At 28.4% G+C, this 15,511-nt stretch overlaps 2 protein-coding genes across 4 annotated transcripts in view; both read left to right on the top strand.

Annotated features, from left to right (window-relative positions):
• The first annotated feature begins 386 nt into the window (after positions 1–386).
• On the top strand, positions 387–9,532 carry LOC113389195 (zinc finger BED domain-containing protein 1-like). 2 transcript variants are annotated; one of them, XM_026626254.1, is made up of 9 exons: positions 387–492; positions 788–1,424; positions 3,031–3,438; positions 4,833–4,957; positions 5,921–6,079; positions 6,238–6,395; positions 6,569–6,756; positions 9,034–9,178; positions 9,240–9,532. In XM_026626254.1, exons 1-9 carry the CDS (start codon positions 397–399, stop codon positions 9,412–9,414), a joined length of 2,091 nt encoding a protein of 696 aa, XP_026482039.1. In that variant the 5' UTR covers positions 387–396; the 3' UTR covers positions 9,415–9,532. The 2 variants fall into 2 exon arrangements, with proteins under 2 accessions (XP_026482039.1, XP_026482040.1); XM_026626255.1 differs by lacking the exon at positions 387–492 and adding an exon at positions 541–676.
• Positions 9,533–12,998: 3,466 nt separating this feature from the next.
• LOC113389108 (coronin-2B-like) overlaps positions 12,999–15,511 on the top strand; it is a 124,881-nt gene continuing 122,368 nt past the window's right edge. Inside the window, exon 1 of one of the 2 annotated variants that reach the window (XM_026626166.1) lies at positions 12,999–13,124. In XM_026626166.1, coding sequence (XP_026481951.1) covers positions 13,035–13,124 — 90 coding nt within the window. In that variant the 5' untranslated portion in view covers positions 12,999–13,034. The remainder of the gene's footprint in view (positions 13,125–15,511) is intronic. The other variant, XM_026626167.1, reaches the window with a different exon arrangement.

The raw sequence follows: 15,511 nt of genomic DNA on the forward strand, positions 1-15,511 counted from the left end.
AATTAATCTGATAAATATAATATTGATAGCTAGAAAATCACTTCAATAAGTTCTATATCTAATCACTATTCTGTTCATATAAAGTTGTAGTAGTTTTAAAGGTCCTCGATATTATCTTTGGCATATTACATTGATAATATGTATTTACATTTTGAAATCCGCGCCAATTTTCAAATCCCAACGTCCGTTGCTAACATCTCGATATATCTTCTCTTCTGGCAACACTGCGTAGCCACTGACGGCTTCGTTTGATGTAATATCTATCGATCGATCCCTTTTCGATAGAAATAATAAAGAGCTATTCGATTGACCCAAAATCTCGATATGTAAGTATTTATATTTACCTTTTCCAATACCGAAAGCTATATTGTTATTTCGTACGATAGTTTCGACAAAATGTATGCAAATACTGAAATAGTGTATATAGAATTGTTAGAAGACGACTATAAGAAATATCAAGATTCTTTAGTGAAACTGCCATTGGATAATTCAGTATGTTTCTGCAAATTTTGTGATATAACCTAAATAATAATAAGATACATGTATGAGAGAACTATATATTTAAATTCATACTGTTTTGACAACAAAATGGTTAGGCGAAGGTGTTATATTTTATTAATAACACAATGCAATGTGTCAACTGTCAATTTAAAATGCTCTTTTACTTAATAGTCGGGTAAGTTATTCAATAATTTTAAAAATTCATGTAATTGATGTCTCCCCTATATACATGGTTTAACCTACAACCTTCTTATCTTTTATCCTAATATTTATTCTTATCCCTCAGTTAAATATAATGAAAGAGCGCCAAAGGAAGAGAAAAATGCAAGATACTGCTGAGCATGCCACCTTCTCCTACAAAAAAATAGTTGTACCTGTTTCCATGCGCAGTGTCTACTGGAAATACTTCGGCTTCCCTGCTGACGAGAACGGCACAATTCTATCCAAAGAATACATAGTCTGCAGCATCTGCCAAAGACAGATCAGAAACAACCACAACACTACAAACCTCCGAATACATCTTGCAAACAGACACAACACTTTATACACAGAACTACTCCAAACAAACTCCCCATCAGATTTAAACAAATCAGATAAAAAAGCTTTGACTTCTGATTACCCCACCGATACCAAAAGAACTTACACCATTGAGACTGATATGGAAGGAGTCATCAAAGTCACCAATGATTTGCCAGTTGAAGATGCCAAAGCTGTTTATAGTGCTTACGATAGAGTAGGAAAAATGGTCACATGCAAAGTTGATTTGCCTGAAATTGATGATCATATGTATGCTGAACAAGTCGACACACTTGATGAATATTATATGCAGAATCCTGACAATTCACCTATAGACGATCACACTTTGTCAGAGATCATCACCAAGTTTATTGTTATGGATATGCATTCTCCTGAAATTGTTAACGGTAATTGTAATGGATACATTTAATTCTTTTATTTACTTTTCTGTAAGCATATATGAGTATTTATAATAATCTATTCAAAAATATTTAATATTTTTCGAATATTTTATTATGGTACAGTAGAATCCGCTTAGTATGACATCGAAGGGACGCCGAAATCTCGTCATACTAACCGGTCGTCATTAAAAGCGTACTGAAGAAAAACTTTTTAATATGCAAATATGTTACATGTTTCAGTAATTCAAATGAAAAGTCTATACAAACGTACGTTTTAATTAAAAATAAAAATGACACATTAATTTAATATAAAATAAAATTGACATAGGGTAGGGCGGGGGCACAACGGTCCAATTTCACTTATGGTAATTATACTGTCTAAACCCAATTAACAACACATAACATATATCAAAGAAGCATCTATCGAACTATGTTCAAAAAAACTTACATACATACGTACATAATTCCTAATTATATAAATATTATATTTTTTACTATTTTTTAAACATTTGGTATCTGACCCATTTTACTTCACATACGGGGTAAAGTGGAACAATCAGGGGGCGAGCAGATGCAATTTCTTTTATTAAATTTTAAAGGCATTTTATGCTACATTATTGAACCAATGCAAAATATTAATTCTGTGGGTACATTTGTTACAAAGACAACACAGTATATCGCATTGATCTGCTATTGGTCAGAAATATTCATCAGAAGAGCCGGAATAACAATTTATTCAATTTATCTCTTGTAAAATTGCTTTTTTTTTTTTAAAATTTACTATTTTATTGCTTACACTTTTGCCAAAGTAAAGGTTCTGCTTGTCCTTTTTATCCCACTCATGTGCTGCTTATCTTCTGATAGCAAAGTCATAATAATAAAGGTGATGGCTGGTTATGAATTTATACATTTTTCGCCTTCTACTAACAAATATAATTGTTAAAAAAAATCTAATTTCATTTGTTTATGAGATATCCGTGAGGGGCCATTAATAATTAGTCTACCCTACCCATAAACATACAAATGTGTTTTTTTAATGTAAGTAATCAGTAATTTTTGATTGATTTCTTTACATAATTTTATTGTAAAAACAATCCCTGGTGCTACTGTGCACAAAAGACACAGCAATTACTTTTGTAGACTTGGCCACAGACTTGTAAAATCATGTCGGTCATTATAATTGGACATATTTTTTTGCAAAAATGGGTCATTATAAGCGACATGTCAATGTAAGCTAGGTCAATATATCCGACAAGACAGCTGTTTTTTTAAGGAATTTTATATGGAGACCAAATTCCTAGTACGATTACGTCATATTAAGCGGTTGTCAATATATCCGGCGTCATACTAATCGGATTCTACTGTATTTATAATAATCTATTCAAAAATATTTAATATTCCTAGAGTATTTCATTACGGTATAAGAAGTTCCAGCAATTTGCTTTCAGACACGATGCCATACACTACTAGTTAACCCTTTCCACTCGCAAATTGTGAGATTTATATGTATTTTGACGCCGGAGCGGTATCTGAGTGGAAAGGGTTAAATTCATATTTAGAAATACAAAATTCTTGAATTTTATAAAACAATCTAATCTATTTCAATTTCCAGGTTCTGGTTTCTTACTACTAATCAAAACCCTCCAACCATCATCTGAAATTCCTACTGTTGAAAAAATTGAGCAACAAATCATTCCATCCCTTTACGACGATACAAAAATTGGCATTATCCAAAGGATATCAGAACACAGACACTACATAAGCCTTTCAATTGAAGAATGGCTTTCTTGCAATGAAAAGAATTATGTTACTTTCTATATAAATTATGTTGAAAGTAGTTGCTTGAGTATTCAAACAAGAGCTCTTAAAACTGTATGCTGTCCAGAAGATTCAGATGCTCTATATTGGTCTGATGTATTTGATGCAGTTTGCTCCGAGTTTTGTTTATCAATAGAAAAAATTACAGCTGTGGTTGTGGGTTGGTGTCGAGGAGCGATTATACAAGCTGTAGAAAACAAAGGTAAGGTGATTTTTTTTTTATAAAAACTGAGCATTAATTATGAGGTGACCGTAGTTTATTGTTTCAAATTTGGAACAGAAACTTTAAGAGAGCAGGGCTACTTAAAATAAATAACATAATATATTTTTTTCATATATTGAATGTTAAAATTATATAAAAATGAGTGCGCATAAGATTCGCACGCGATTGAATTGAAACTTTTTTGCTATTATACGATTTTTGCTATTCTTAATAGCCATCGGGATCGAAAAACAAGTAGACTTCCTCTAAACTTCCATAAGTGTTTGAGATATAATTCTGAAAAAGACATATTTTCTGCATGATACATAATATTGCTTTAATATTTTTAATATATTTAAAAATGCAGAGAATTATTATGTTGAACAACGCCTAAATAAATATTGTTTTTACAATTTCACTTATCATGTAATTGTGTTTGAAAAACTCCATGTAATTAAAATTATGACACACATTAATTAACTGCTTGTTCTTTTTTTTACCTTTTTGTTGGCGATAAGGTTTCACTCTTTGAACAGCTGTAGTATCTGTCTTTCCTATAAAAATAATTTTCATTTTAATAACCTCAAAAATATATAGTAACCACGAATAATCCAAATTACTTCAATAGCCTGACGTTTATTACATGGCGCAGATGTTTTCTTTGTTTTATTATTTGATGTTCGCATACAATCAAAGAAGCCTCGCACATGATACAGCGACCAATCACAATCGACCTGTATAGAAATGATTTCATCGAGAGCGAATGACGAACAGTTTGGGCGTAACGGCCTTCCGTCGCATTTTCACAGATCCCTAGTCGCGCCCAAAGAAGTTTGTAGAAAATTGTAAAAGATGTTATTTTTTATGAGTGGGGCCGTTCAAGTATTACGTAAGCACTATAGGGGGGCGGGGGGGTTATTGAATTGCTTATTTTGCTTATTTTTGGTAAGAAATTTGCTTACTTTTGATGACAAAGGGGAGGGGGGGGTAAATAATTGTAATAAATCTGCTTACGTAATACTTGAACGATCCCAGTGTTTTGAAAAACTAATTCTTATTGAAGTAATAAGAATGTTTTTAAAAATTTGTGATAAATCAGGTCAAAAAATGAAAATGAATCCAAGGTGGATAATACTGGACTGTCCTGAAACATATATGGTCATCTTAATTAATTATGGTTGTTTCACTAAGAAAGAACACTGGTTCTTTAGCTTTGCTATTTTAAATCATTGAAATGAAACATAAGCTAATATTTAATAAATTCAATACCTCATTTAATAAATATTGTGTTTACTATAATGTATTATTAGATTTTTTTCAAAATTTCAAATTATTTGTATTTGTTGTATGTTGAAAAATCTTATTCACAAACAGAATTTTATTATTTGTTTTAGGTATAAGCGTAATTCCATGTGTCATACAAACAATACAAATGTGCGCTGAAACATGTTTTAGTCATGAAGGTGCATTAGATGTCATTGATAAATTGTGCAGCCGCATGTGTAAATTTAACAATCAGGTAATTACTAAAACTGTTGAGTATTCATAAATAAGAAAACTCTATATTTAATTTCATACTGTTTTGAGAAATGAAATAATTTATTAGTTTGTTAATAATAAAATTTAATTAGTTGTGCGTAGCATTATGTTAAATTGCTAGAAATTTCCGTACCGTAATTAAACATTTGAGAAATGATATTAATTAGTAATCAATAAAAATTGATCAATGATCAATAACAATTGTTCTAAATATTTTCAAATATATTATAATAAATACTATAAATTTTATCATTCATAGACCTTATTGAATAAAAGACTTACGTATGTTTATAAATAATTTATCTATTTACAATAAATAATATAATATATAAACAAACCTAATCTATCTGAGGAGGACCTTTTCTCACATTTCTAAGGATTATAAGAAATTTCAAAACTGAATTGCAAAGTTCATATTATTTAGTTCAAGTATATCAGAGGGAGTTTTATACTTTTTGAAATTCAAAACGCAATTGAAAACATTATGTTTTTAAAATTAAAATCCGAATCATCTTCAATATTTTTCAAAATATTTTTTTTTTTTAATTTTTGCGAAATTTTTGAAAATATATCTTTTTTTTTTATTTTGAAATGATAAAAAATTATTTTTTGAGAACTTTGACAAAAAATGTTTGTTTAAATTTTGGAATTTTTTGGAAAATATTGAAAAATTCGAAAAAAGATAAAATCATTTCTTTTAGAAATATTGTATTTTTTTTCTGTTATTGAAAATTGAAAAAAAAAATGGAATCAATCAAGTCGGTTGATCTTTGCTCTTCAAATCATAGGCTAAAAATTGTATCTACACATTCATACACACACACGCACACACACACACATACATCCATTTTTTCTAAGATATATCTTACCCTCCAGGAAGTTAATCATTTTATATTTCCATGTTGTTCTATAATATTTGATAATCTATTTCAATTTTGACCAGGATGAATCCTATGAAGATTACCGTTCAGTGTGGCTCTCGACATACACTTTATTAGAAAAATGTTTGCAGAAGAAATCTAGTTTAAACATTGTACACTACTTAAGTGAAAAAGAATGGCAAATTGTCAAGGATGTTGTCACTGTTTTGGCACCACTTAAGGTACTAATATTAACTAAATCATTTTTATGGGTATACAATATATTTCTTTATTTATTCAACATTATTTTTTAATTTATTTTCTTACTTCTAATTCTAATTGATTTTAACTCAACATTCTAACTCTAATATATAGATCTTTAAATTTATTTTTCCTGTAGACTACTATTATTACATTAGGAGAAACTAAATTACCCACATTGTCTGTTATAAAACCAATAATGTGGCAACTGACTACATCACATTTGAAAGCCAAGAATACGGATAATGCATTTGTGTCTAGAATGAAAGCCAAGATTTGCAAAATTCTCAATGAAAGGTAATAATTTAAAGAAATATTTTATGCAGCTATATATTTTTTTACTTTCAAGATATTTCTATTTTCAAAATAGGAAACTTGTAAATGCTTTAGTATGTATCTGATTATATATTGATGATAATTTAATACATAAATTAATTCAACAATTATTCATTTAAATGTTATATTTATAGATATAGTGAAAAGGCATTATCATCAATTCTGACCAAAGCAGCTTTCCTGGATGCTAGATTTAAATTATTGCCATATGCCCCCGCAGAGGAATTGGAGGAAGTGCATGAAAGCATAGAAACTTATGTAAAGGAAAAATCTAGATTGCGGACTTGTAGAAGCACGAGTAAAGATCAGAGACGAATTAGTGGTATGCCTGTCTTTTCTATATAATTATTAAATAAACTAGTTGTAAGTAGCAATTTGCATTGTGGTATTATATACAGTTAATCGGCCGATAAAAAAGCCATTTAACAAAAATTTATATACATATAAAGGCATCTTTTAACTATATTTTTAAAATAATAACAGGTAAAAATATTTATTTAAAAAAAAGTTACAGCAGATCTGCATGAGTACCTTGCGAAAAACATGTTTTTCTGTGACCACTCTATCTCTGAGTAAATTATCTGAGATTAAAAAAAACAAAAAAGATTTTATTAAATAAATGGTAAATCTAGTAATTAATCGAAACAACAAGCAAAATAATGATTTTTATTAAAGAAAACGGTTTTTTGCCGAAATTTTGACCTTAAATTGTTCATAAAAACTAAAATATTTATTGGGCAGAAAAAATCTTAATCACTAACTACTTTCTTCCGTCTTAGCCGTGTTTTCCTTTCCAAATTTACGTGCAACTTCGAAAATATTTACCAGGATGATATAATTTTTTTTGTGTGTATTCTTAAATCCTATCTAACCCTTAAGGCAAGTTGCATGAACTTATTTTGAAAATAGAATTTTAGCTTTCACTAAAAAATAATCAATACGATTCCCAATTTTTTTCTTTCAAACATACTTATAATATACAGATATTGTATTAATTCATTTCATTTAATTAGGGTTCTCAAAATGTATTTTATTGAAGTGTAGACTGCAATAAGTAGCTACCAACAAAACAACGCAGAACGTACATATGATTTGGCATAGATTCTGATTAGAATCGCTTAAGGGGGTAATCTACTGTAGAATTTTGAAAAAATCGAATTTTTTTTTTCGTATTTTCAAAGTTTAGTTATTCAAAAATATGTCATTAAAAGGATTTTTCAAAATTACTATTATTTCCTGAGTTATATCCGTTTTAGTGACGTGGCCTCGGTTCGGTTCCGACCGAGTCTCACAACTTTGAACGCGTTTTTCTCGGAACTACTTTTTTCGAGCTGGCGGTAAGGATATCTCGAGTTCTAATGAACCGATTTACTTCAAATTTGGAGAGGATCTTCTCTATACATCGCTTTATCGCGTGGACCTTGCCCAAAACTATAACTTTCCATTTAGTATTTTTAAAAAATTCGGAATTGTTAAAAAAAAACATGAAAATTTTTTTTTTTTCAAACTGCCGCCATTCAAACAAAACATGTTTTTTTAACTTATCCAAGGGTCATACGATAGTGGCATCTATAATAATTAAGAATCCATCTATTTTTTATGTTTCGGATCACCAGGAGGGTTGGAATCATGCACGCCAGTACACCCTCTTTTTTTTTGATTTGAAACTTTGTGATTTTTTTTTTTTTTAATAATTTTTTTTATGTAATAATAAAATATCAATAAAAAAATCGATAGTAAAAATATTATTTGTTTCCTTTATACAGCGCTCCGGGCGAAATTCATGCCTCTACAGTAGAATACCCCCTTAAGCTTATTGCGAAATTGTAAATTTTGATGATTTTTTATAATTCAACCGATTATCGTAGGCTTATAATATTTCAGTATGTTATTTCAGATTATAAAATCTAAGGTCACACAATGTTTTATCAAAATCACCAAAATAAATTCCAACATTTCGGTCAAAAAAATTTATTTATTGGTCCAGCTGATCTGTATCAGATACTAATCAACGAGATTTCCGACCAATATTTTTCGAACAGTTTTTGAATATTTAAAATCGATTCAAGATTGTGGGCTATAACGTGGCCGAAAAATTATACATTTTTGAATTTTAAATTTTTTTAAATGATGGGGAGAAGTGATGATTGAATTTTGGCAAAGGCAGGTCCAGCCGTTTCGGAGATACAGGGCTAAATGTGCAAAAAATGGCAGTTTTTGAGAGAACTAAGCTTTCAAATTTGAAAGATTTAAAAATACTTTCTGCTTGTAGGGGATTTTTTTTTCAATTTATTTTTTTTTAATTTTCAAAAAAAATTAGGATTTTAATTCTAATTCTAGTTGAAGTTTTAAATGTGACTTATAATACTTCAAATAATTATAATAATCTATTTGAAAACATTTGATATTCCTCAAATATTTAATTAAGGTATGGGAAGTTCCAGCAATTTGCCTTAAGGCACGATGACATACACCACTGGTTTCAAATTTGATCTCACTTGAAACGTCGAGAAAACTTTACAGAAGTTAATAATAAGAGTGTAATATATTCATCATATGGTCTTGGTTTTCATTACTAACATCATGCTATTATATTCAGGTATGCAATTATTATTGGGCGAAGTCTGTTCAAACAATTCCAACGACAATGATCCAGAATCAGTTGCATCACGTGAGTTCATAATGTTTCAGAGTGAAACAGCCGTTTGTCTGGATCAGTGCCCTCTTGAATGGTGGACTCATAAGTAAGTAAATCGAAATATTTTATTTTTAAAATCCCTTTTACATTTTTCTCTTCACTTTCAGTGAGAATAAGTACCCAAATCTATACGATTTAGCTATGTTTTATCTCTGCATACCAGTTTGTTCAATAAGTTTTGATAGAATGTCTTGGAAAAAAGCTATTTATTACCAGAACCAAAGAGCAGCACTTAGTAGTGGCATCCTTGATCAAATCATTTTTATAAATAGTAACTATTAGATTTAAGTTTATGTTATTGGTAGATTTTTAGTTATTGTAAAAATTGTACAAAGTTTTTATTGACATTATATAGTAATTGTTGGTAATTGTGAACTTTCATTATGGAATGCATACCCACAATCAGTAATTCAGATATTGAAATTATGTAGTACTCTATTTTTATTCTGATCTAATCGTTTAATGATGTTTTGCCAAATGATTAAGCTATAAGTTAGCTTTACATGCTTGTAAAATCTGATAGAATAGTCTTGTTTATTATGGAAAAATATTTATTTATAGCACAAATATATATAATGATTTTATAAATAATTATGTAACTTGATAAGTTTAATACATTTCTTTAAAGACTGAGGTTTTGTCTCCATCTCCTCATTTAAGTAAAATAGTTTTGATTATCCACCAAAGTTTTATTAACTTAAGTAATAAAGAGTAAGTTATAGCAATGGGCCAAAAATCGAAAATGAAAATAAATCAGTTCTAAAGCTCACTTATATATTTTAAGTGATAAATTTTAACTTTGTAATTCAGTTTATTTAATTCTTATAAATATTAGACGATATTACAGAATTTATAATAATATGTTTGAAAACATTTAATATTCCTCGAACATTTCATTACGGTACCGGAAGTTCCAGCAATTTGCTTTAAGGCACGATGCCATGAACCACTAGTTTAAATAGTATTTGATAATATATTTAATTTACTCTCTTACGTTTATAAATAGTTTATAGCCATAGTTAACATTAATAATGATAGTGAAAAAAAAATTGGTATGTTATGAATAAAATATTGCATTTTATAAAGGTAATAAATGTAAGTAAGTAGTGTATTACCCTAGCATGTTGATATATCTATAATTAAAAAATTACTGGTTAACTAGTTTTAAATTGGTCTTTAATTGAGGTCCGATTTTGTGTAATTTGTAGTCCTTACTCAAAAACTTTTCTTTGCAAGTTGCAAAGAATTTTAATATCTATGGCAAATGTTTTCTTTTGCTGAAGTTATCCAGGTATTGAAAAAAATTAATGTAATTTAAACTGTAAGCTTTCTTCTTTCTTTAAAGTTACTTTCAGTCTTTCAAACTAAGAATTCAAATTTAGACAAGACATTATAGATAAGTGAAGAGTCTCTAATGCTTTTTCTAATCGATTTTTTTTTAGAAAGCAGTTTATTTTAAGGATCCCACTCAACTTGATCTTCTGTATCTAATATATCCTTAATAACTTTTTCCATGAATATCAGATTAAGCTAATTGATTCAGACTTCCAAGCATAGATAATGACTTTATCCTACTTGGCAACCAAGGGCTATACAAAAATCTTAATTTAACAAAATATCATATCTTACTTACTTTTCACACATTCATTTGTTCTATTTTTACAAAGTATAAACTATATTTAATAAATTTTTGTTTATAAGTGTGCAAGATTTGAAGTGTTTTAACTTTCCTCGATAACAAGTTTGCTCAAATGCAAAAATCATAACACAGACCACTAGAAGTTTCAGCACGAGGACTTTTAATGGACACATTAAAAAAGCAATAAATGATAAATATAATATATATTGTCAAGCTGTTTAAATATAAACTTGTATTAATTAATAAAGAGTAAGTTTTAGAAAGTATGCAAACCATCAAGGAGGGTATGTTGTAGATAGAACATCCTGTATACTTTTATTAAATCTAACAAGATAAAATTATAAACAATAAGAGATATGGCTCAGTTGATAGATATATTAAAAATTATAATAATGTTATAATTAATAACACTACCTCTGTATAAGTATTGTATATAATCACCTGTGTAGATATTGTAAAGTTATAGCCAAAAATGTTTAGTTAAATAATGTCGAACTAATGTCGATTAGATTCAAGCATAATGTACTTCTACTACTTTACAAAGTCAATAATAACCTAGTGGGGTGGGTGGCATCGTGCCTTAAGGCAAATTGCTGGAACTTCCCGTACCGTAACGAAATGTTCGAGGAATACTGAATGTTTTCAAATAGATTATTATAAATATTGTAACATTGTCTAATATTTATAAGAATTATATAAACTGAATTGCAAAGTTGAAATTATTTGTTTAATAATTTGTATATTAGAACTATAGTCAGAATTAAAAATAAAATCTGTAATATTTTCGATATACAAAAAATTAAAAAAAAAAAAAAAAAAATGAGACAAATTTTTTTTTCAAAATCAATTATTTTGTTAAGACAAGCAGAAAGTTCTTTGAATCATTCAAATCGGACGCTTAGTTTTCTCAAAAACTGCCATTTTTTACATATTTACTTCCGTATCTTTGAAATGGCTGGGCCTGCCTTTGCCAAAAACTAATAAACACTTCTCCCAATCATTACTAATTGAATGTTTTTTAGATCATTCAAATCGGATACTCCGTTCTCTCAAAAAGTCGATTTCTATTTTCTGCACTCTTTGCTCCGTATCTCCGAAACGGCTGGACATGCCTTCGCCAAAAACTAATCAGCTCTTTTCCCTATCAATAGAAATCGAATGTTTTTTGAACCATTCAAATCGGTTGATCCGTGCGCCCGAAAACGTGACTGGAAATTTGTATCCATACATACATACACACACACACATCTATTTTTTCTGAAGTATGCCAAAACGTTCAGAAACCTTCAAAACGTCGAGAAATGTAAAAATTTTCAATTCCGATTTTCGGCCCATTACAATAACTTACCCTACGGGAAGTTAATAAAAGACATTCGAATTTATAACGTTAACAACAAAATTTATATGTAAATTATAATATGTATATCAAACTACCCAAAATTATATTATAAAACAGTCCTTGCTTGTATTGCAGTCCTTGCTTTTGTTTTCAAGTTACAAAGAATTTTAATATTTTTGGCAAATGTTTTTTTCTCCCGAAGTTATGCAACCCTTTTAAATTATAATAGTGTTAAAATTTATAACAATACATCTGCATAGTATTGTATATAATCACCTGCTTAGATATTGCGATGTCATAGGAAATATTTAGTTAAAGTATTGTTAATTCAAGCATAATGGATAATGTACTACTTTACATAGTCAATAATAAAAAAAGACATTCTAATTTATAACCTTAACAAGATATTCCATATGTCAATTATAATATATACTCAAAATTATATTATAAAACAGTTTTATAAATAGTACCCACAAATAAAATTTTAAATTTAAAATTGCCGCCTTAAAATTGACTTCAGTGCCATCTGCCAACTTCACTTCTAACTATACACTGACAGTTATTTTATTAAATATTGCAGGATTTATTGTTTTTTGTTACAGAACTCTAACAAGTGATTATTAATTACAAAACAAATATATATAAATTATATTATATATAATATATGATTATTATAATAAATAATGCAAAAAATATAAACAAAACAAAATAGTGTTTATATTGCTATCTCCATCATCCCCTCCATTGTGCATCTCCCTCTCTCTCTCTCGTTTTGACAGAGACGCCATTACCACAAGCCATCTATCATCAGTTCTCTTCCGTGGTTAGTGAGTGACAGTTCTGTTTCTAGTTTTTTACGATTCGAATTTAATTTAATAGTTAATTTCGAGTTAATTCAGTTTGTTTGTTGTTAAAATCATACAAATGACTCAAGACAATTGTGTTGTGTTGGAAAAATCGACAAATTCTGTGCATCCAATAGATGGAAGAGCTTGCACAAAGCCGGTCACCAAGGTTAGAGGAAAATGTCAAATAATAAATAATAATGGTGGTGGTTGTTGTTGTAGAATTTGTTGGGTTTATTTGTGAAGGAATTAGTACTTACTTTTATGCATATATATTTTTATTCATGCATATTTATATATGTTTGAATTACATGCTCAAAACGGGTTGACATAACTTGTCAAATTTTTAATAATTTTCGGTTGAAGTGACAGTTGATATGGCAATATAATTTTTTAATTTTTATTTATTTTTAATAACACTTGTTTCATATATAAATATAAAAAAAATATTTTTGAATGACTCTCATGGAAAATTCACTTCAATTCAATAGTTTTTTGAAGTCATATTTTAATATTAAAATTTGACAATCGTGCTTTGTTATATCAGCATTTTATCATAGGTTCCAAAACTTTTTTCCTTTGTGGACCCCTTGCATTTTGCTATGGACCCCTTATATACCCGATATCAATTTTTTATGAATTTTTTAATGTACTAAGGTTTACAGTAAGCGTTGACTTAATTAATCATATTTTAATTAATTTGTCATATTTTTGTCAATAATTTTCAGTTAAAGATTTCTAGTATCACGTGTTTCATATACAAATATAAAAAAAATTGAATAACTCTCATGCAAATTCAGTTGAATTCAATAATTCTCCAATATTCCACTATAAAAATCTGACTCTCTTGTTTTATTATATTTGCATTTTATGATTTAAGTCATAGGTTCCGAAACTTTTTTTTGTTGTGGACCTCTTGGGCTTTGCCATGGACGACGTCCTATTTTTTTTATAAATTTCTATGTAAATAACATGTTATATTTTTAATAATTTTCAGTTGATGATTTTTAAATATTTCTTATGGAAAATATTCATTTTAATTCATTAGTTTAATTTTTATTTTTTTTATTCCAATAGTTTTTTAAAGTTGTATTTCAATATTAAAATCCTACTTTCATGCCCGGTTAAATTTGCATTTTATGATTTAAAGAGTTTCCCAAACTGTTTTGCGTTTAAGACTCCTTGGGCTTTGCCATGTACCTTATAGACCCCTTTTTTAAATAATTTGTAAATTTCTAAATGTACTAAGGTTGACATAACTTGTTATATTTTTAATAATTTTCAGTTGATAAAATAATATTTCTTTGTGTTTCATATATCAACATTTTTTTTTCTCTCAAGGGAAGTTCATTTGAATTCAATAGTTTTGTGTAGTCATATTTCAATATTAAAATCTGGCTCTCTTACTCTGTTATATTTGCATTTTGCCATTTAAGTCAAAGGTTCCCAAACATTTTTCGTTATGGACCGACCCCTATTGACTTTAGGACCCTTGATATAATTTTTTTTTAAATTTATAACTGCACTATTATTAATTATTTAAACAAAAAATACTATACACATTTATTAATTAAACTTCATTTTTTAAATAAAAAAATAAATGTTAAATTATTAACATTTCACAACATTTTGCAACGTTTAATATTACATCTCCCGACTAAAGGTTATTCTTTTGGTTATCATTATTTTACAACTATTATATGAAATCGTTAATCTTATCTTAAGTATCTAGATATTCTATGATAGCCTCAAAATGCCTTTTAATATTTAGGGAGTGGGGTCTTTAAAACCTCAACCATATCACGACCCCAAATCTAATGCCTACAATTAACAATTACAATGCTACAATTACAATTTTTTTTATAAAATTTGTAAATATTTTTATTTACGTTTTAGAGCTATTTATAAATTTTGTATATGGCTTTATCATATATGATATAACGCAAGTAAATAGATGTTAATGTGGTTTATTGTAGTCCACTACCATGGACCCCAATTTTTATTTCGTAAACCACAAAATTTAATTTTTTTCATGTATACCACTTTGGGAAACACTGATTTTAATTATGACAAACTTCTTCATTGTTGATTTGATACAATTATTCAATAATATACAATATTTTCTTAATAAAAAAAAAATGATTGTGGTGTATTGTGTATCATCTACCGCGGACCCTTATTTTTATTCCGAAGACCCTCAATTTTTTTTTTGCTCACATGTACCCACTGAATGTTGTCATGGACCACTTTGGAAAACACCCTCATTTTTATTACGTAGACCCCAAAATTTTTTTCCCGCTCACGTGGACTCCCTGAATATTGTCATGGACTCCTAGGGATCATTGTGGATCACTTTGGAAAACACTGATTAAAAAGTTTGGCATAATTTAAATTTTAAATTAGGTCAAACTTATCGATGGTTTCGTACAAAAATATTTAATTATGTATATAAAATCTTCACTAATTTTTATAATTAGTACAACCAAACTTTTCCCTTATATTATTTACTATAGAAATTTGGACGGTCTTACAAATAATTTTAATAACATAAAATAT

Source organism: Ctenocephalides felis, unplaced genomic scaffold, assembly GCF_003426905.1.
Source record: "Ctenocephalides felis isolate EL2017-DRISC unplaced genomic scaffold, ASM342690v1 CF-g0.4_SCAFFOLD_03573, whole genome shotgun sequence".
Classification (NCBI taxonomy): Eukaryota; Metazoa; Arthropoda; class Insecta; order Siphonaptera; family Pulicidae; genus Ctenocephalides; species Ctenocephalides felis.

Excerpts from the sequence above, each read along its gene's own strand:
- LOC113389195 (XM_026626254.1), top strand. The coding sequence starts at position 397 with ATGTATGCAAATACTGAAATAGTGTATATAGAATTGTTAGAAGACGAC. Across the intron at positions 3,439-4,832 it reads ACAAGCTGTAGAAAACAAAG|GTATAAGCGTAATTCCATGT; the intron begins GTAAGGTGATTT and ends TATTTGTTTTAG. Across the intron at positions 9,179-9,239 it reads CTTGAATGGTGGACTCATAA|TGAGAATAAGTACCCAAATC; the intron begins GTAAGTAAATCG and ends CTTCACTTTCAG.